The 24,152-nt window shown below is 32.1% G+C and overlaps 1 protein-coding gene across 3 annotated transcripts in view; it reads right to left on the bottom strand.

Annotated features, from left to right (window-relative positions):
* The window catches only part of MTA1-like (metastasis associated 1-like), a 115,656-nt gene that overhangs the window by 9,728 nt on the left and 81,776 nt on the right, over nt 1–24,152 (bottom strand). For 2 of the 3 annotated variants that reach the window (XM_035372830.2, XM_035372831.2), the window contains 3 exons: nt 19,650–19,841; nt 19,427–19,558; nt 11,153–11,375 (listed from right to left, as the gene is read on the bottom strand). In XM_035372830.2, the coding sequence (XP_035228721.1) occupies nt 11,153–11,375; nt 19,427–19,558; nt 19,650–19,841 (547 nt within the window). The remainder of the gene's footprint in view (nt 1–11,152; nt 11,376–19,426; nt 19,559–19,649; nt 19,842–24,152) is intronic. The other variant, XM_035372832.2, reaches the window with a different exon arrangement.

Below are 24,152 nucleotides of genomic sequence, written 5' to 3'. Positions count from 1 at the left end.
AACTAATTACTTGAGAAATTAAAAGATGTTACTTCATTCAATGTATGGAAATTTCAAATATTATTATTATCTCACATGTGAAATGCTATGGGGAGTCACCGGTGACCGGCAAAGCCAAGATTTCTAGAAACCTATAATTCGAGTAAATTTTCAATGTTTTTAAATTTTTCAATATTATTATTATTATTAAAATGGTGTGAAGAAATTAATGCAATACAGAATATACAAAAATAATTTTATTCATATACATAACATGTACTTAAATATTATGCATGCATTTTGCAATGTGTTGTATTGAAACACTTGAAAGGTGAATCAATGTAGTCTCCACAATATCTCATAACTTTTTTGCCCTTAGCCTACCTAGGTTTTTTTGAACTTTTTTAGTAGAACACTTTACAAAATCAACATGTAACCCTAGCTTTTCCCAGGATTTTTTTAAGTTCGTGACATGATAAAGAGTCTGCTGTAATTTATACTTCACCATAATATTCAAAGCACAACGAGAAATTCATGTTGGCCATATGGGCAAGCCATGCAAAATTAGTGTAGTATTCAACGTGTTAATCTGATTTGTATAATATACAAACAGGAACTAAATGAAACGAAAATTTAAGTCACGTGAAAGGTGAGTCTAAAAAATTAAGAGTGGGTTAAGAAAGATACAAAAATTAAAAAACATACAATTTCTTTTATAAGGAATTAAACTGCACTAATTTGGAAGATACGTTTGATAAACTGCTTTATGTATGAGAGATTCTGATCAACATAAACAAAAATATATCTTGCTAAGAGTTTTTTTAACATTAAAAATATGAAGAAGGAATGATGTTGCTTTCAACACAAGGTAAAACAGAACACCTGGCAATTTTTTTCACAACAATCATAAGCAAAATTTCAGATTATGTCATAATAAAAATTATGACATATGTCAGATTATGTTATAATAAACATTTCTTAAAAGCCTCTTAAAGGGTAATTTCTTTCTCACCAAAGCCTAGAAACTCTTCCTATCGACTGATTATCCAATCAATTTATAATCAGAGCACTAATGCGAATTTAAACATAGTTAAAAATGAAATAAAAATGAGACAAAAATTCAGGTCAGCATGACAAAAAACCACATTTAAATATAACTAAAATGAAAGTACAGGAATTTTTGCAGATGACCTGTCTGCTTTGTCAGCTGGAGCTGGAATGAATAGATGGATTCACCACACTCATCATTTTTTATTGGTTTTTGCAGGATATCTGGACTGTAATTCAGAGTATTCCTAATCTCTGTTGCAACAAGGCTTGATGGCGATTTTAAATGCTTCTGTAATTCTGAGATTGGTTTTATACTAGGATTTGGCAACAATTTTGGCTTGTCTCATTGAATTATTGATTCAGAATGTTTGCTGAAGTATTTAACTAAACATGAGGTATTTCCGCTGATGAACTGGTTGTCAGACAGCTTGGAGATATCTTTTTCATGTTCCACAATTTTTATCGATAAATTTCTGGATATTGAGTTTCTCCCCTTGAATCTCTTTACTGCAAATTGGGATAGTATACAGTTGACGCATCTACTGCAGCAATCACTGGTGTAACTCCGCAGGAAAGGTGTAAAGGGCCTCCCAATTTTTTTTTCTTCTATCAAAAATTGAGAAAAACTAAAAAGTTATTTTGTTAATTTTCCTATTAGAAGAGTTCTTTTTTAGACTGCATTATCCTCTAGTTTCTCTCTTGTTGGAAAAGATCACATATGGCTATTCCTATTATTATTCACCAAACAGTAGATCAATACGTATTAACCTAATGAATTTGGAAAATGGTTGAATGTTAATAAAGAAATTGCTATGCTATGTGTGTGTTGAAAGAAATAAAGTAGCTGCTATGTTATGTGTATGTTAAAAGCAATTTTCAGGAAGTGATGGAGTGTGTCAATCAAATAATCCAAATTTAAAGTACAGTAGAAGACCTTCAGGAGCCAATTAGGATCATGTTGCTAACCTACGAGTCAAGGTCCAAGCCTTACAAGATTTTATTTGTAAAAATACCTCTTGAACTAAAAAAGTATTTGGGTTACTTTAAGATACCTGGCTCTGTTGCTTCAATAATCAATTTTCAACTTTCAAACATGTGTAAGCCGTGGCTTATCGACTCTACGGCAAATACATTCAGTTTTGTACAACTCCAGTGTGGAACAGAAATCCTTTGCATGTTTCAAATAAAAACAAAAGATAGCCGTTTTCTGTGGATGGGGAAAAAAATTTAAGACTATTACTAGGATATCAGTTGGTTTCTAATAAAATTGTAATATAAAGAAAACTGCTGTTTCTTAAAATTAAAAGACCACAAAATTGAATAATATCACTGATCTCTCTTAATCATACACTGCAAGTTGAGGAAATTTTCTGAAATGAAAGATAACTAAGCTTTAAGCTTGTCTTCTGGATGGGAAAAAAAAAAAAAAAAAAAAAAAAAAAAAAGAAGTTCCTGGAAGAACTTTGAAAAAACAAAAATTTCCACATGTTGCATGTAGATTTCAGCTAACAGGCAACACTAATGCTCTCATAAAGAGACCTCCTTGCTGTTTATAGGTTTCTCTGTTGGCTTTAAACACTGTAAACTTATGTATGGCATGAAAGTTTCATAGATATTTGTAATAAACATCAATGTAATTCTTAGTTTTTCATTCAAGATTTAAAAAAAAATAAATTTTTTTTTTGAGATTCAGACAAAGGGATGGAAGGACCAATTTGACATTATAATACAGTGAAAAGTCGTTAATTCGGACACCCATAATCCGGACCTCAAAGCTACAAACTTTCTGCGCATGCGTCGCGTTGACGCACCTTTACGGCTTCGAATATGCGTGTGCGCATGCTCAAAATATGTTTACGCATGCGCGTTTAATGTATAACGGACGGTATAAGCTAAGCTAAAATTATCTAATTCAGTTAATGTTGCAGATTGCGTTGTTCCTTAATCTTCGAATTGGATCCGGCTTCTTATTTTTTGCAGACTGTTACAGCAATTTTATAAAAGTAAGCTTGAATTTTCGATTATGTCAAATAGAATTTCTGATACATATTTACTAATATGTAAAGGATCTACAAAGCGAAAGCATGTTTCGAAGTCCATTAAAAAAAAAAAAAAAAAAAAAAAGGAATTGCTGCAAAAAATGGATAAAGGCATATCCTTTGTTTATCTAACCATTCCGAAATCTGTTTATCAATTTCATGCTGCTCTGCGGCGGGGGGACGCTACGGCACGCAATAAATTGGAAGTTGATCTGTCAGCACTATCCTTATCTTCAGGGCAGATGTTTTTATTTTATTTGGCTTATACATCCTTACTAAATGTAGTATTTCATCTCGATGTACTCCATCTTTGATATGATTTAAATCAAATTCGTCATTATAATTTGCTTCCGATAGTGAAGAAAGTAAAGTAAACAAATAAATATTAAGCTTTTTTTTGTAAATTTTGATACCCTTTAGATCATAATTGTTCTTTATTTCATAAATTATGGTTTCATATTTTTAATTTTATACTTTCTACATGCCATCATATCAGATTTAAACTGATGATCTATAATCCGCAATCGCCGAAGTCCCGACGAGTCCGGATTAACGACTTTTGACTGTATAATAACATTAGAGCTAATTTTTTTTAAAAAAAATTATACAAGAAATTCACTTGTAGAATGCAATGCACACTTGATACAAATCAAGTGTTCACTGCATTCTATAAGTGCCTTTATGAAATCAGAGCAAAGCTTGATTAATTTATATTTGAATTAACTGGATGGCAAAAGTAATGTTAAAGGTCTGGCTGGATTTTTTTAATGAGTTTTGATGTGTATGTAAAGGTTTCATGTACCATAATCAGGATTGGGTTTGGCATTACCAAGGTAGTTATTTTATGTCGAGATAGTCAGTTATTCAGCAAAACACATTATATAGTTTCTTGTGCTTTTTTAAACCTTTGCAGACGAATAGTCTGTAAACTGCAGAACGTCATTTTATTTTTGTTTAAACGTGGTTGCGGCATGTGAACCTGAAGTTTACCTCATTTTTAACAGCAGTAATACTATCAGTTTTTAGGTATTTGATTGATTTAGTAACTGGAGATTTAGAAACTACAGATTAAAATTGAAATTTACAACTAAAATGTTAGCATAAAAAAACAAAAATGGAAACATGCATAACATTTTCATTACATGAAAATTTTTTAAAACTGATATATAAATCAACTCTTTCTATACATTCTCCCATTTTACAAACTTCTGCTTTTATCTCAGATCTAAATTAGAATTTTTTGCAATTAATCAAAGAAATCGAAAATGGGCTTTTGCTCTTATGAAAAAAACTGCATGGGTCTATTTCATTAAAACTATTATTCGCCTTATAATTATATTACAAGAAAATTAGGTTTAGTACAATTTTGAAAGATTTTAGAATGGTTCCAGAAAATAGCACTGTAGAAAAAGGTGGACCAGTTTAAGCCGTCAACCCTTTCACAACTGGATAGATATCATAACAAACACTGACTTTTCAAAATAAATCAAGCAAATACGTTCTATAACAAAAAAATTGACATTACAAGAAGGAATCATCCGACTGCTTTGAAATTTCGTATGCATATATATTTTGACCAAATATGCAAATGATTAAAATTTGGTGTCCAATGAATGACCAGTACAATCTCCAATGGATCGGAACTGCACATCCAGCAGACGTATATAAGGAGCTGTTCTTGAACTGTTATAAAAAATTTCTGTTGCACTGCGATTTCGGATACCTTTCAACGACTGAAAAAATGCTTCGCGGCAGGATTTGAGCTCATTACAAGTAACTGCCAGAGTTTGAATGAGGTCATATCATTGGATTGAAAGAGCCAGGTTGGGATAAACCGAAGAATTGCTCATCATATGAATCAAAGCGATGTGGCGATTAGATGCTGGCAAGAATGGGTGGACAACGGCAGATTACAGTGTCATGATGGTAGTGGTCAACCTAGGGCTACAACACACCGGGAGGACAAATTATCAGATCAGCTGTCACAGTGCCTGATTCATCGCAACCATCAGACGTGAAACCTACACACGAGTGTCCACCATAACCATTTAAAGATGGCTGATAGAACAAAATCTACACTTATACTGAACGTTATGTCCCCCTGCCACACTGTAGAGCCAGATTACAGTGGTGCTTGGCTTGATCAGGTTGGAATGATGCTGACTGGGGATGTATATTCTTTAGCGACAAATCCTGCTTCCAACTGTGTCATGACGATCATCGAAGACACGTCTGGAGTCGCCCAGAGCAGCGTGCTGATCATGCTTTCAATATTGCACACCACACAGGCCCTCAACCAGGAGGTATGGTTTGAGGTGCCATTTTCCTTGATAGCCGGCACACCACACAGGCCCTCAACCAGGAGGTATGGTTTGAGGTGCCATTTTCCTTGATAGCTGGGCCCCTTTGGTGGTCATCAGAGGCACAATTACAGCACAGTTGTATGTCGACAACATTCTAAGACCTGTTTTGCAGTAACCTGGACTTATTTTTCAGCAAGGTAATGTCAAACCACATATGGCACATGTTGCTATGAATTGTCTTACAGCTTGTCAAACACTTTCTTGGCCAGCTAGATCTCTCTCCCATAGAGCACGTCTGGGGATATGATGAGACGGCAAATGCATCTATCAGGGAATGTTGATGACTTAACCTGACAACTGACGCAAATTTGGAAAGAAATCCCACAGGAGACCATCCAGGAGCTTTATCATTCTATGCCATGCCGTGTGGCAGCTTGCATCCTGGCTAGAGGTAGGTCAACACCTTATTGAGCTCGTTACTTTATAACTATGAAATAAATCATTCAATTGTTCCGCAATTTTAATCCTTTTCTATTCTGTACATAATACTCCTATCCTCCAATTTTTGTCTCCATCGGACAATTCCTTCTTGGTATGTTGAAGTTTTTGTTATAGAGTGTACGCATAATGACTTAAGAGATACAAATGATGGTAACATGACAAATAATATCTATCTACTCTCCTATACCAGAAACCCTATATGCTCATCACCAAATTCCCAATAACTCAGTTTAACACATTTAAATCACTGCCACAGCTTCTTAGTCTTCCAATATGATAGCTTTTCTGTTTTAAAGGGTACAACTATACATTATGTTCATAAAAGAATGTTCAAGTCTTAAACATTAATAGTATAACTTGCAAGAGCTGTAGACTGTTGGTTCAATGTCACAATTAAAGAGCAACTCAAGCAGGTTTAGGTAACGCATGCGCGGATACTGCTTTGCTGTTTTTCACTTACTGCACCACACAAGCAAAATGGCGACTGCTAAGCGTAAAGCGTTTGTTGTTTTGGAAAATATTAAGCTTGAATCTGTAATTTCAGTTCAAGTTTAGTTGTGATCCACCATATGGCAAAAGCATCTGTCGATGGTATAGGCAATTCGAAGAGACGTGTTTTTAAAGGGAAAAGCATGGAATAATAAAAAATGTGTGTAGGGGATGTGGACTGTGTCAAAATATCTTACCTTTGTAACACCAAGAAATTTATAAGGAAATCAGGTTTTGAACTTCAGTTGTCAAAGATGACAGTTTGGAAGGTTTTAAGGAAACATTTACACATGCGTTGGTAAATGCTTTACAACCAAATGACTATGGTGTATTATTAAAGATTTGTTATGTTTTAACTTTGCAAGTGAAGTGTTTGAGCAGGAAGCTTACTTTCTTGACCATGTGTTATTCAGTAATGAGTCAATTTTTATCAAAGAGATTCACCAAAATTAAAAGTTTTCTTGCTGTGTCCCAACGTCAAATGTACCAACTATATTATTTCGCTGAGGCTACCATAACATGGGTGGCTTACCTGGATATATTACAAGAATGGTTCTTTCATCAATAAGTAGCAAGTGAACCTGTTAACTTTATTTGGCAACAAGATGGATCCCCTCCCCATTGGAACATCTTTGCATAAGAGTGGTTGATCGTCCCTTACTGTTGGACTGGTTGTAATAGTAGTCAACCCAACAGAGCTCTTTTTTGCTGGCCTCCATGTTCACCAGACCTAATGCCATGTGATTTCTTCCTTTGGGGCTTTACAGAAGATTGTGTCTATGTTTTGCAGCAAATCTAATCATTTGTCAGACCTGAGACATAGAACTGAAGAGACTTCCTTCCATTACTCCAGATTTGTTAACCAAAGCGTGGGAAGAATTAGACTATAAGTTGGATGTAAGCTTTTTGACTAAAAGTGCACATATTCCACATTTGTACAAAAAATTACATTACTTTACCTTCAGTGTGATGTATGATTTGTTGTAAATAGTCTAAATTAACCTGTTGTAATATACTATTGAAGCTGGGACTTTCTTTTATGGATACCTTGTATTACTATTTCATTTCTTATTAAGAACTGGGTACTATTTATTATATTATTTTCTGTTTAATGCTATCTCATGGATAAAAAATTCTTTGGTATGATTTGTTGGATCTCAGTAATACTTCTAACTTTTCCCCATATGATTAAAGGAAAAAAGTTATGAATGTTATTAGGCATTTTCACTTTACATATGTAATACTATATCACTCTCCAAAAGTTATGGAACAGTATGCTAAAAACACCACTCTTGGCAGAAAAATTCAGTCTAGGAGAAACAGTACATCCCAGTTTTTTTCGAGGAAAAAACGTAGCAGGAACAAAGTAGTGCTTACCTAAGTTGACCAGCGAGATTTGTAACTAAATAAAATAGTTTAATCACTAATGGCAAATATCATATCCTTCCTCCTCCCTTATATTTATTTATTAACATGTCAATAAAATAGAAAATAACTATTTATTAATGGTATATAGTTCATAAATAAAACTAATAACTCAGCTTGTTGTTAATTTTTTAAAAATTCCTTTTAATTTCATTTCAAATTCAACTTTCCAACAAAAAATGGAGTTGGAGCCGATCTGTTTTTAGCGACTCCAGCTCCGACTCCTTTTACCCCAAAATCTCTCGACTCCACAGCCCAGCTTCCTAGTAGGGAATATTAAATCATACACATTTTATCCTGCATTTCATTTAAACTTATTTCCTTGAATTATTTTATCAGACATATATTTGTCATTCAATTAATTCAGTTCTCACTTCAAGGCAAGGGAAAAACATATAAAAACGCAAAATATCTTCATTAAAAATGGGAAGACATAGAAAAACATAATATACCAAATGCAGTTAAAACAATTAAAAGAACAATTTTTACAATTAAAATTGGAGTTTCCAGACAAAAACAAGCAAATTGGCCAGCCTGCAAGAAGGCAGATATTTCAGTGCACAAAACTAAAAGTTTCCTTTTAGTCCCACTCAGCAAAAAGACAATGAAGGTGCAGAAAGACTTAATTCACTATTCTGCGAAGTTTGAAATGTAAACAAATATGGCTGCTGGTAAGAAAAATTAGGCTTAGCTGCACTTAACAACTTTTAAATTGTTGATAAATCTAGAACTACTACATGCAGATTACCTAAACCTACAAAAACCTTAACCAGAAAATAAGAACAACATTATTCAATCATTTTTAAAGCAACAAATGTCTAATTTACCAATGTACAAGAATAAAAAAACAATTACACGTTATAGCTATCCTATATACAAAATTTCAATGCTCTGAGGCTACTCATTTTTGAGTTACGTGAGATACATACATATGTATGCATAGACACCACAAGAAACTCTTCTGAATCCATTTTAAATCAGATTTATAATTCATTTGGGGAAAAAGAGTTCTTTATTATGTCCTTATGTACAGATGTCATGCAAAAACATTGCATTCGATAGAGGTTGAAATATTGTATCATACCTAGAATTTTTCATGAATAAATACTTCCTTTACTTTGTACAAGGAAGTAATAATAAAGAGAGAGATCTACTTATTATTGAAATTGAAGAGATAGAAATGGTTCTGTAAATGCAAAGAAAGTTTTAGTACGGGATTTATGATTGTCACAGGATTCTCTTACAACGTAAAATAAAAAATAATAAGAGTGGTAAAAAATGCTGAAATTAACATACTATCAAGAGAAAGTTTTATTCCAATATTTACAAAAGAAACTCCATTTCTTTATCCCAGTGCGAAACTTCATTAAGACAGAGACACATGTCAAACTTCGAAAAGTACCACTGCATTCCTTGGGGGGTACAAAGACTGATACAGGTATTGCATATACACCTTTTCAATACATCCCTACAAAATGCCCTGATCTTATGAACTATTATACCTTTGGTCTCTCGAAAAGAGCTCTTTCAAAGTGCAAACTCACCACGATTGATAAATTCTAGAAAGCAATGGAAGAGAAATGTAAATCATAACTGGAAATTTTAAGAAAATTTCTTTATCAAGGAAACCATGACGCAGACTTACACTCCAAGAAAAAGGCAATCAGATCAAACATTTAAAAAAGTAATATTAATCTTAAACATTACTTATATGGCTCCAAAATCGCTCTAAAAATGCATAAACACCCTCTGTAATTTTAGGACCTTTCTTTGGTGTGCATATAATAACTGGATTTCACGGTGCTAATTTACAAACTGAATTTTGGATTGATGTGTTCAAAAAATTAATAGAAGCATAGCTACTTTTATTTAGTTATCAGATTTAGGCTACTTCACATATATTTTTTTTTCTGAATTTCTTAAATATTCCACAATTCAATCATAGCATGATTATGAAAATAAAGTGTAAAGTTAATATTTAAAGGCCATCAATGTAATAAATGTTTATGCAAATTAATAATAAATTTGGCAAATTTCAGTATCTACTATACAAGTTAACACCATTTCACACAATTAATTGTTAATATATGTTATAAATCCTGACATACTGCCTTTTTTACTAAAATTTTTCCAATGTAATAAATTATATTAGATAATTTTGCTTACTTAAAATTCAAGATATTTGAGATTAGTCTTTTCAGTACAGACACCATGCATCGATTTTTAAATTTTCAAATCTGTATTTTTTAGTTACTTTACACTTAACTGATCTTACTTTCACACACTTCCTTAAAGAGGGATTACTAAAATTTGCCCCAGTAATATGAAACTATGATACATCACCTAACTACAACACAAATTAAAAAAGTGTAGTATAACTTACAATTTTCTCAGCAAATCATTTCTTATTTAATGTATACTGAAGCTAAATATCAGTTTTTCTAAGAAACATTTTTATTACATTTGAGTTGAACTAAAATTTACAGCTTAAAAAATGATCAAAAATAACATTTTAACCCATAATTAAATTTTAACTTTTTTTTTGCACACCCAAGACTACACTTACTGTTACAGATATACTGAGTGGCAACCTTGAATAAAATTTCTATCAGAAGATAGAAACAAGCTTATAAAAATCTAGCATTTAAGGAACGCAACAGCCCTTTCTTCAATTAAGGAAGTGTTGCAATTTTTGTGCAAATTTCAGCACATTTTTAGAAGGGGGAAATTTACAGGACAATTTAGACAAACTATTAAACTTAAATGCTAAAATGAAAATAAAAACAAAAACATCAGGTATATTAAAAAAAAATAAAGCTAAGAAACCATGCGGATAATCACATGCAAAGAACATAAACAAAAAGTATAATGATAAAACAAAATTTTTAACAGGGTTGCCACTCGTCCTATTTGGATATTTAAAAATTCAAAACACCTCCAAATATTATCTAAATTTTTTTATGTTACTAAGCAGGGTGGCAACACTTTTTTAATATAAATATAAATAATGGTGAATTCAATCATTCAGTTATATGAGGCGAGTGACAACCCCAAATAATTATTATAAAACCCAATCAGATTTTTGAAAATAAAGTAAAAATAATTACTTCTAAAACTAAGCATAATTTTTTACTTTAAATATGGGTATCAAAAAAAAAAAAAAAAATTTCACAAAATATGTCCCTTCTATAATTGGGCAGCTAGTGCATATTTAAAACAAATATTTTCTTGTACATTTATAATATAAAGGGTTAAAAAATGAAACTATAAAAAACATGCTAGAATATCTAAATTGCCCTTAGAGATTCAGATTTTTTTTTTTTTTCCCTTTTCTTAATTTAAGGTATCTTACATCCCAACACTCACTTAGTTGAATCAGTGGCTACAAAGTAAACATCATCTGGGGCATCCACCCAACTGATCATTTGTTTGCGTCCACCCACTCGAGTGATAGTAGCCATCTTAGCCCGCCCATTCAGGGGGTTGTTCACAATCGAACTCCGAGCAAGGGAACTCACGTGGAAAATGTCAGGGCTCGGCTTGATTACTCCTCCACCAGAAAGGGCTCTTCGCTTCGGCGGGACTGCCACTATAAAATAGAAGGAAGGGTTTGTCAGTTGGAACTAATAATTCAAATAATGATTCAAACATGATATAATATAATAACTCAAAAGAAAGAAATTAAATTTAAAAGTTTGTATTAATTTTACGAAATAAGCTAGTCGCATTTTATACACACTGATGATATTTTAGGCACACACATTTACGATAATTTATATTACACATATAAACAAAGAGGAGAATTTTATACAACTTAAACGTGCTTAACAGTAAATCTGGTACGATTGAGATTTTCTTTAACATAAACATTAAAAAAAAATATTAACAACTGACAACTAGTTTTACAAAAGCAGTAGAATTTTATTATTGAACTGCTTTACAGTCTCCCTTGCAAAATTTCTCCAGTGAAAATTTCATGCAAATTTCAGAAATTTAAATTACAGTCACATTATGTTTGAGGACAGCAAGATACAGTGAACAGCCATAAGGTTTTGAATAAAAAGTAATATTTCTTTTCTGTATAACTGATTTTACATTCTTTTACAGATTTTTCACTTCCAAAAATTCTCATTATTAACTCTCATTAAATATATCCAGAAAAAGCAACATGAACAGTAACGATACTAATATAAACTTTTCATAGATATGATATATTCTGTTTTACAAATAAGTAAGTTTGCAAACATTAAACCAAGTTTAATTTTTGAGTCATTAAAATATTAATTTCATGTATCAGAAATTCAAGCTGATAAGATATCTCAATCATTTAAATATGTCATTTTAAAAATCTAATATGGAATGAAACTGTGTTAAAATGTAGGAAAAAATGAGAGAGTAATTTATCATCACATTAGAACTAAAAAGCACCAATCTTAAAGACATGTACTAGCAAGACACACCACGTTTTCTGATGCAGGCATCTGATGCATGATGTTATATACCTTAGTAGATAATGCTGATTTCAATAATGGTATTTGTTCTGGTATCTTGATAGTTTAATCTAGAATACTTTGTAGCATTTGCATTTCCTTTACATAGTAATATAAGAATGTTAAACCAGCAATTCTTCACAATAAACATACACTCCCTTATTGTGCCAGGAAAGTAATGAATTAATAATGCAAAACCTACAACAAAGGACCATAATAATAACTGGAGAAAATTCTAAATTTTGCTCATAGCTTTTGTGCACTTAAGTTTTACATAACACAATAACAATAATGTTTGACTAATCATGTTAAAAATAATAATAATAAAAAGATATACTAAAACAGTATGTGGTACGTCGTATTTTAAAGCTGGTATAGTATTTTAAAGCTATCACAAAATTGCTTATATCATTAGGTATGGAAGCCAGTTTTCCACAATGCAGTTATTTGGGTATGGACGAACCAGTTTCAAACTAAAAATTAAGAATTGATAAGTAACATGAAAAATATGTTAAGAAAACCTAAGCTTATATATAATTTTGATTAGCGTTATTAAGACAGGAACGAAACATTTCGAGGAGCATATCATTATTTATTAATGTAAAAAAAGTTTAAAGAACCGTAACTTATTTTGACAAAACGTAATAATGTGAAGCAAAATACATACTTAATGATATACAAACAGCCCTCATTAATTCATCTTACTTCCAACAGCCATTGAAATATCAATTACTGTTAACTCAATATTAAAAGTACAAACAGCTAAGTGCCTTCACATTAAAAAGTTTTGAAAGCTACACAGCCAGATGCTAATTTGAGAGGGATTGGTCAGCAAATACAAATAAATTTAAAAACGATGACTTGATAAAACTACTGTATTTCCTTCCATACCTCCCCAATTTTTACTAAATTTATTGTCTGAAAATTAAGAAGAGAAAATTATATGGAAAGGTGAATATTTACATATATTAAGTATAATTGTTGCGTTCTTACGGGGTTGTGAATTTGGAGTGATTGACGACAACATTTGATGAAAAATGAAAACACAATTTATTTAGCCAGTATTATTTCGGCCACATTTATAGTAGTCAAAAGTTATGGCAAATACGCTGAAACAATCAGCAACACAGCCTTCGGGCTATAATGGTGAAGACAGTTTCATGGCAGAGTACAGCTCCCGACTTGGTTCGATCGTTCTCGGAACTCAACATACTTTTAAGACTCTCCATGCTACAACTCACAATGCACTTGACGATACACACTCTCGATGCACTAACTCGTGATACACTGATGAGAAACTTGATGCACACAACAACCAATTCAACACTAGACTGCTACTCTGCGTACACACAGGGTTTATATAGCTTTTTTGCTTGCCTTTAAGAACATTCTGGGCCAAACCAGCAAGAATTCTTTCTAGAATGTTCTCTATTCACCTATGGCACATCGCCAATTTTGTTGCCAAATGTCATCAAGTGGGCGATTTTGCACCAAATCTGGCAAACCTGCACCAGCCCTGCGGGGAAGCCATCTTATCGCAGTTGGACATTTCCCAAAAGTATTTTCATGCAATGTATCTGAAAACAATTATGTGTTACTTAATAATCCATAATTAAAGTAAATAAAACATCTGCTTTTTAAAATAAATACAGTTAAATGAATAAAGAGGGTTTTATGCCCAAAGTATTACATTGAATAGGTTTAAGATGACATACCATCTTATACCTTATAACCTAGCACATTCCTTTCACTTTTCACTAATTTTATCATCCAAAAATCCAGAAGAAAAAATTATACGAATAATTTAATTTTCATAGGACACAGTTACATTAAGAGCATAACAAATGACAAGTAAACATAAATACATAATTGCCAACCCATGACACTCAAAAATCAGAAGATTTTTTACAATGTTAAAAATACTTTTTAAATGATAAAAAATATAGTTTTTAATAATGAATTAACTTTAAATAGTTACTAAGTCTTAAATGCAAGCAAAACAAAAATACCTTAGACATAAAAACGTTTTTATTACTTGCATCGTTAAAAAAAAAAAAAAGACACTTTAATCAGTTTTTATACAAATGTTATGGACAGTGGCAGATTTTGCTTTCGTTAAGAAAGGAACTTCATAATTTTGTTCACAGCAATTGCCACGTAGGCCTGCTTTCGCTAATAAAAGTTTTTCTAATGTGTCATCACTAATATTAGATCTAAATTTAGTACTCGTTTTCGCAACAACACTAAAAATCCTCTCACACTCCGCATTACTATGGGGAACTGTCAAGATGGCCAACATAATTCTAGAGAGTTCACTATATTTTAAAATTCCATCAGCACCTTTCAATTTTACAATTAAACTCCACTGGGTGTCAATCCTAGCTGATTTATAACTTCATCCAAGTTTTCTAACTGTAAACTGGAAAATTGCGACTGCAGTATATCAGTAGCAACATCAATATCGTCATCTTTCATGACTAAACGAAGTAACACAGGAAATCTGTTCAAAAAGTACCTTATATCAGAAAAAGATGCATTTGCTAGAGCAGAAACATCAGCAACTTTAGCATGCAAAATCACTTCATCGTTGACTGGAAATTTATGTAGTATGTAATCACATACTCGACAGAAGTAACTCCTAGCATGAAGATAAAACTTATTTTTGTCTTCTTCTGAAAGTTCTTCCACTACTTTTGTAGTTGCAGCTCCTATTACCAAATCTTCATCTTTCTTCTGATTTTCTGTTTCACCATAAATCACATCATATATAGAATTACAAGACAAAACACAGACTGGTTTTACAAACTTTGATAAAATGTCTTAAAACAGATCATAAATCATTGATTGCAAAACATGAATTAATGGAATTCTGCTTTGTAGAATTGCGTTAAGAACATCGAATGATGGCAAAATGAATTGCAAAGAAAAAGCAAAAAGCTTTGTTAAGGTCCGAAGAAAAAAACATAAATATTCGTTCTTCACAAGGTAAACTTACAATAATCGGAAAATGTTTCGTGTGCTGAGCAATTTGTATCAGCTTTAAGCTTATATTTTGCAGTATTATTTTGAGAACTGCCAGTTGAATTGCTGAATGATGCAGAATTTTTCTCAAACCTATTTTTAACAATAGAAGTAGTAACTACATCTCCATTTACTTTAGGTGCTTTATAACTTTCAATAGAGCCTTTTATCTTAACTCTCGAAGCATTTACTTCTTCTTTAAAAAATGCAAGAAGTGGGTTCCATTGATCGAGGATTCTAGATAAGCATTTCTTTAAAGACAGCCAGCGTGTACACACATGTTTCAAAATTTTTCTTATTTCAGTATTATGCAGCTGTTGGAACTGTTTCAATTTTTCCTTTCTTTTAGAACTCCTTTCAAGATAATAATAAATATCAACAATGTATTCATCCACATTTAATGGTAAAGAAGCTGCCCCTTTTTCAGCTGCTAAATTTAAGAGGTGACAGGTGCACCTCATAATCTGCAAATCTGAATTTGCCTTTCTTAAGATGCCTGCAACACCAGTCTTCAAGCCTACCATTACTGGTGCACTATCGGCACCAAGTGCTAAGCAATTATCCAGAGGGACTGCATTTTCTTTTAAAGTTTTAATAATTAGCTGTGCTATATTAAAGCCTGTCGAATGTCCTTCTAAAAGTGGGGAGAGAAAGTAAACTGCACTCAATTTCTGAAGACTCTGGATTAAAAAAAGAAACAACAATTGGATACAGTTTTGAATTGGTATTATTGCTTCCATTCGTAGAGAGGCAGAACAGAGCTGTTTTAATGCAATCAATAACTGAAGATTTATTTTTCAAATCCATTTCTTTAATTCTTTAACAATTGCACCTGTTTTGGTCCTTGCACTTGAGTATTTCTTAGCGATTTCACTATCGGGAAACATTTTTCTAAATAAAGCTGCAGCGTGATCCGATGTATTCAGTGGCAGGTTGTGCTCCAGTAAAAAGGCAGAGAACAGACATTCTGCATTAATCACTTTTTGGTCTTTTGTTTTCGAAGAAAAATTTAATTTTTCGTTTTTTTCAAAACAACTCATGTTGTCCTTGTGTTTTTGTGTACGCACATGTTTGAGAACATCTGCCCTTCCAACCAAGCGAAATCGAAAAATCGCAACGGCAGATGGTACACATCGCAAATTTATTACATTTCTTTGAAGAAATAATGGAAGGAAAGTCAACTGTGTACGATTTTTGAAACGTGCACGAGTATTTCACCTTTCTCGCAGACATAACAAAAGACGATAATTTCTGAAACTACTTCCCAAAGGTACGTGTACTCACACAACTCAGGACAAGATGAACGAAATAGCGAAAGAACATCCAAATAACGGCCAACGGCCTTGAGCTTGCTTTGTGCTCATTGGCTAATATATGCCAGATTACACGCAGTGGAGCTCGATGCCCATTGGAGAACGACGTTTCTGGATACGTATGCTGTCACTCACAAAGCAGAAATTCTCATCTGATTCGCAAGGTTTTATTTTAGATATAATCTAGAGAAAATTCAGTTGCTTTCAGATGTCCAAAATCACTTTTTTTTTTTGTTCATATAACGAAGTATGAAGCCAAGTTCCATAAAAATCGTGAGAAATATATTGTAAATCGGGTTGGCGGGAGAGCGGTTGAAAATCGGGAGTCTCCCGCCTAAATCGGGAGAGTTGGCAACTCTGTAAATAAATTACAGGTAAATAAAATATATTTCAGTTTTGTAAAGATATTAAACATGCCAAATATTACTTAGCCTGGAAAAAAGATTTAGTTTCCGAATTATTCAGATCCAAGATTTCTAGGAATGCACAGAAATCGTACACACAGAAATGATAAATTAGTGTTTGAAAGAGAACAGAGAGAATCAGAGTTATGAAATTTCAGACTTGTGTGACAGAAGGAGTAAATTTTAATGAAGACAATGATGACAAATGAGGGGAAAAATTGAAGCTGAATGAAATGTAATATTTAAATTGAGTCAAAAATTATGAAAAGCACAGCCAAAATGATAATGTATATGCTTATTATGAATAACTAAGGTGTTTCAATGATTTAATAAGAACAGAGAGAAGCTCTAATGCAAGATTGCCAATATCTTTGACCTAGTTAATTTAGCAAGTGATTGATCATGACAATCATCCTAAAATATGTCTCAAACATTTGGAAAAATTCAGTTTGTTTTAATTTTATTTCTTTTCTTTTTGATCTTAAAAATAATAGTTCCTTATAAAATATTTTAACTTTTCCCACTGCATGCTCTTGTAATGCTACTCCTAACTGCTAAAACATCCAATGATCCAGAGTTCAAATCTTTGAAAGTATAACCAATTCTTCTTTGTTTTCTTGGCTTTGGAAAAATTCTAAATACTCCATAGTGGAGCCTAACTAAAATGTGATAGACAATAATTCATCACCACCTGGATTTTGACCCAATGGGTTTGTCTTCTTCTTTTCCTGTCAATCTTCAAGTGAAAGAAAAACCTTCTCAGAAAAAAACTGTATTCTCATGGTATAATATGTAGCATGTCCAGCTAGTAATCAGAAGAGTCCTAGACATAAGAAAATCAGAAGACAGAGTTAGAATCCTGGCAAGGGCATAGCTGTTTTTTCCCCCGTTTCCTGGCTTCAAAAAGTCTAATGTAGACACCACGACTTCTGTGTATGGCTTATTAAATTATACAAATTTTTTGTTGCACTACATTTAAACTTACTGCCTCAAATTATTTTAATTAACATATCCTTCAAGGCAAGTTGAAAATGAGATCAAAAACTGCAAATTTTGAAATTAAATAACCTAGTCAATTTTTGTTGCACATAAGTCAAACTTTTCATAATTTTATTTTTCATAATGAGTATAAAACTTCCCAAATACAAGTACAGGAACCAGGAGACCAAATTAAAAGTTAAGATTTCAGATTTCATTATTTGTCCAAAATTAACTTTTTTTTAAAAAATTTGACATTGCCAAACATGAATATTTTCATCATTTAAAACATTTCTGTAATTGGAAGTATATGACTACAACCATCAACTGTGAAAATAAAAGCGGTGGGTGGGTACACATATATACTGTCGAGTCATTAGGTTATACAGATGCAAGAACTTCTAAAATCTGCAATTCCCTCACCGGAATTTGAATTCCTGACCACCTGACACATACGAAAAGAAGGGAGAAAATACTATATATATATACTTCTGGTACTACCAAATGCAAAAGTAAAGGGAGTTGCACAACTACATGTTAAAGCAATCCCAACATTCTACAGCTAATCTTTTCTGAGTTATGCAAGATACATATGTACACACAAAGAAATCCATTTTATTATCCTTTTTGGAATAAGAAGTCCCTTATTCTGTCCATATTCACAGATGGCCGCCTCCCAAAAAAGAAATTAATAGTTATGTTAAAATCTGACAACTGAAATTTTTAGTGAATATAATAATTCTCTCACTTCGTATAACGAAGTAAAATTTTCTAAATAGCTTTACAGTGATCCTCAATTAAAATATGGTAGGTGATGATAAGTCACTGTCTCAATTTTGACCAACTAGGTTTCCTTCTCTCCTCAGTTACCCTTTACGTTGCATACAATATAAATAGTTTTCCTTTTTCTCAGTGACTGTTCTCATAGTGTAATTAAAAGCTCATATAACTAGCAACTGGGAAGATTCAGAGTTCGAATCTTGAGTAAGGCGCAACTGAGTTTTTTCAGCTTCCCTACTTCTTCAGATTCTAAATAGCTTCACTATGAATCATGAGTTAATACTCATGACACATATATTCACAAAATGCCAGCCTTATAACCAAAAATAGCATTAAATTTTATAAGCCAAAACCTCAGTTAACTAACAAAATTAAAAAGGAACTTCATGACTTATAGTATATGAATACTCACATTAATTTTACATACACATGGATATTAATTTTTTCTTGCATATGTTTGGTGACTGTCTAAATTTCTTATTTTACTAACTTTTCATTTTAACATGCATTTATATTGTTAGATTAATACTTGCATATCACTATTTGTATATCTTGTATTTTTTTATATGTACATTTCATTCAAATACAATTAAGTGCATTTCAGTCAAAAGACACTACAATTTAAATAACTTAGAAAAAATTGATAAAAATTACCATCAACACCATTTTGTTGTTCATAGCCACGTTTGCGTAGAATCGTGGGTGATGCACTAGCAATGCTGGGAGTCAAGCGTACATTATTTTCTTCCATATCCATTGGGTGCTTAGGAATGGAAAGGGAACCATCTATACAAAAATAAAATAAAAATCAATTGATAAATACAGAAAATTTAATATAACAAATAAAAAAAACTCCCACCATTTAAAAATTTCATACCTTCATTTCGAGGAGGTGGAGGAAATGCTTCTCTTTCAGGTTTTGGTATTTTATCCAATGGAGTTGGTAACAACCATTCAGGTGGAGGAAGGTTCGGAGTTCCCAGACGATGAGAAACATCAACTACTCGACCCCTTTCATGAGGGCCTAATTTAGGTAAATCTGGCTGACCTTCAACTAATCTTGTGTGATCTAATGCAATGATATACATATAAGATACTTAAAATATACAATAAACTTTAAAAGAACATGCACATAAACATCACTGCAGAATCAAATTGGAAGAGAAACATATCATTGTAAAATTTTAAATAAGGCCAAAAAATGTGTAATTTTATATATATTTGAGAATTTTGCTGATGACAGCTAAAAAATTAAGAGCTCTAAAATAATAAAATAGAATTTTACTTAGTTTATTTTAAAACTTTGACTTAAAATTAAAATTTGAAGGTGACATCAAATGACACAATCAACGGCCGATTAATTACAGCCATGTATGCAAAGGCTACCTACCTGCCATACCATTCATTGCCAAAGCAAATATATTTCCTTTTAGCTTTTCATCAATCAGTTTTTTTTTTTTTTGGGTGGGGGTTACGAATTTATTTTAAAATTGGGACAGTAAAATAAAATCAGTAAATACATTCTTGAACATCTCTCTACAATTTTGCACAAGAAAAGCATAAAATTTTTCCTGTTTTGAGCTAAGTATACTATATTCAATATGCTATCAGTTTGTGCTCTATAAAAGCTCCATATAAAAGGTTACATTTTATTTTTACCTAATTTCTCTTCCCACTCTGAAATTGCTATCATAAAATTCTGTACATTAATTTAAGAATTTTTGCAATGGCACATAAATGTCTGAACCTATACCTAAGGAATTAAAAACACAGTTACCTTTTCTTAATCCTCTGCATGGACTACATATACAATATTATGAAAGAAATAATACAAGGTTTGTGTACATTTCTTTAAATGGAAATTGCGGATAAAAATTACAAGACATATCAGTAAACAAAACTGAATAAATTTAAGCTATAATCTATATAACAACTCTTGCAATACTTATTCCAAGAATAAAATATAGGTTTGTAAGATGCTATACTATGAAACATAAAACAAGTTTGAAGAGAAAACTAACTGCCTAATAAATAGTTAATATTAAATTGTGAATCTAATTCCTTGAAAAATTTACATTTTCCATTTCTAACAGTCCCACATATTTTAAAAATGACTAGCAGGCTGTGGTCAAAGCAAAATTTATAAGTTCTATGTATAATTGAATAGAAAATGCATAAAAATATCTCAATATGAATGAAATGTTTTCTATATATTTTAATAACAATAAACAGGCTGCATGACTTCATAATATATTTTACTCCACCTCTGTTTAGAAACGGTGAATGGCTATTTAAAAATTCCACCTCATAACGTTCTTTTATGCAGCATTCCGAACAGCAATGAAGTTCAGTAAAAAAAAGCCACTTGTAGCGTGCGAAATTAGTAGTTTCAGAGTTTTTCAGAGAGAGCAGAACTAATATCTCAGCTGATTAAAGTTGTTAATAGTTGAATAGTTTCGTACAAATTTTTGGAATCTGACAGTACCTCTCTCGAAACTCGACCCTGCTACTGTTCCGGAGGAGATATTACAAACAACAAACAGATGCACATAGATTTTAATAGTATAGATATACAAGAGCATTTAAAAAAAAAATTATTATTTTGTTTAATCATTCAATAAAAAGCGTCATTAAAATCAAATGAAAAATTTCACTTTAATTACAGATACATAATTTATTCCACTGGTTTCAAAAAGATAGCAGAACAAATATATAAAATATGTAACTGCAAAATATTCGTGTCTTTTTAATTCGATTTTTTCCCCTTATTTTTCTTCAATTTAACTACTTTTCTAAGCTTATTTACTTTAATAAATAAACTAACGTCCTTCCTACTCACTACATCCACATGCTCAAGTGTCAGCTGATTTCTTTGAAGAATTTCATTCTGCTTTACACAATGAATTTTTTCTTTACCTCTGAATTTTTCAATTTAATAAAAAATCATGTTGGTCTAAAAGCCACATGTATTTAAAATGTGCAAAAGAAGTTGCTAATCTTATTTTAGTAATTTCAATGCCTGATGTATGATCTTTTGTTTAGACCACTGGAAAATTTCTGGTTGTACTAATCTATGAATGGGTTAGCATGACTTGCATGAAGTTTGACTTTCTTGCAGGCCATCTTTTTCATCAGAGTAGAATAGCGTAAAGTCAAGGTTAAGTCCAAAACACTTTTCTCCAACATAGACAGAGTCCTGTTGATAAAATCTTAGTTAGGCGGGCAACCAATTACGTGTTTCTCATTGCTCACAAAGTTAATTTGCACTGCCTCTATTAGCAGCCTCATAGTTTCGAGTTCTGTATTCATTCAAAAAATCAATACACACACAATGGAAGCCATAAAAAAGGAATGGAAATATTAGGTGAGCAAAATTGAGGACCATATACAAATTTTGGTATAAATTAAGGCTCAAAAACTGTAAAAAAAAAAAAAAAAAAAAAGGGGGGGGGAATAACAGTACTAACTTTCTAAATTTATTATTTTTATTATATTTTGACACAGTCAAACTCTTTGTAGCAAAACTTTAAAGAAAGCAAGCAAAATTCTTTCTATTCGTAAATTCATTATTTTACTTCTCGATTATAACTTAAAATTAACTTTTGTAAATGGTCAAATTTTTTGTTACAGTGTTCTAAAATATAAACGTTAAAATACCTTAACTTTACTAGAATTTAAAAAGTCTCAAACTGTAAATGAATTTGCTTCAGGAGAACTTTCACCTGTCACAAAAGCTTATTCTTGATTACTATGATACATATGTTTATCAAATCAAAATTATGTAATAATCTTCAAAATATAGATACATCCTTTTAATAATTCTAAAATTTTATTCTCTAGTATTCGCCATATTTATATATGTTTTATTTTATATACACTGGTTGGTTATCATTAACTAAGGAAAAATCACAAAAATCACGATTACTCAAAAAGTTACCTGTAGAATTTATTGAAACTGACAAATAGAATATGTATAAAATAAACAAACAGATGCATCAGTTTGGAAAAGGAAAATTACCTTCAACATGGAGTATGATCTCCCCTAAAAACAATACAGCACATGCAGAGATGTGTGATGCTGTCAATTATGTGGTCTATCAGTCCACAAAAAGTGAGAGTCATTGCTCTTGCAAAACAGCTACGAGCATGGCAAGGGTTTCAAGAGAAGGATCGACAGAGGCTATGCATCTTCCTAAAGCATCCCAAACATGTTCAGTTTCGAAAGGTTGATTTTTCAGGTTCAGGTCGAGCTGGTCGTTCCATGCGCTGAATTGTTTGCTGCTGAAGAGAGTCATACAAGATGAGAACTATGTGGTCGTCCTATATCAAGACATCATCAACTATTGCCTCGGCATAAGGTCATACATAAGCATAAAGGATGTCATCTCTATTCTGAGCATTCACAGTTCCACGTGAAAAGATGTGGAGATCTGTGCAATTCAAAGAAATACCACCCCAAAAAGAGATGCCTCCTCCATATGGGATCTCTTTCACAGAGGTTTATTGATGATAATGTGTTCCAAATTCTTTTTAAATCAAATAAAGCCTACTATTATCCTCCCATGCTTTGGGAGCTAAACCTGGGAAAAACACATATGTGGGGGGGGGGAAACCCTCTGGTGGACATGCCTGCCTAAAACCTTCCTTTCTATGATGTGACATGAGTAGCACAGAAAAGGCTGATTGCCACGTGTACAGAACTCCTTCATGAAACACTTTATATACATTTGACACTGACACTAACCTTCTGGTGGCTGCAGTAAGGGAGGATCTAAATTGAGTCATAGTTGCATAACAACAAATATCAGCCATTGGCACTTGTCATAGTGGTTAGCCATCCTTGGCTGAATCTGTGGTTAGAAATTGTTGCCAAAGTATGTGAACTACAGAAAGATTCACATTTAGCCATCCTGGCCACTTCCAGCAGACTTTGTTCTGCCTTTAGTCTCCCAACAGCTCTCCATCACAGTTTTTTAGGTAAATAATGGCTGGAGGCCATTGTTACGAACTAGCTATCTCAGATTTCTTATCTCAATATCGCAGTAAATTAGCCCATGCATGCTCTCCAGCATGCAATTTTATGCTCTTCGGAGATGATATATTCAGATTGCAATGTCACAAATTTGCATACTGCAGTTTTACTCAGCAATTTTTATTTGACAACATAATGAAATTTTATATTGATAGGCTTAATTTTTGAATGAGTTATCACTATTTTTGTGATTTTTCCTTAATTTTTTAATACTTGGCGGTAATTAAAAAAAAAATCACTAAAATATATCATGTGAAATGCATTTAGTTTAAAATAAACTTTTGCTTTTACCAAGAGATAACACTTTAGAAAGTTGATCTTATATTCTGCCTATAATTATATCAGATG

This window comes from Stegodyphus dumicola, chromosome 12 (genome assembly GCF_044657685.1).
Source record: "Stegodyphus dumicola isolate Sdum_Otavi_A_Nest chromosome 12, ASM4465768v1".
Lineage (NCBI taxonomy): Eukaryota > Metazoa > Arthropoda > Arachnida > Araneae > Eresidae > Stegodyphus > Stegodyphus dumicola.
The sequence above is the reverse complement of the archived record's forward strand: the minus strand, read 5'-3'. Positions and strand labels throughout refer to the sequence as shown.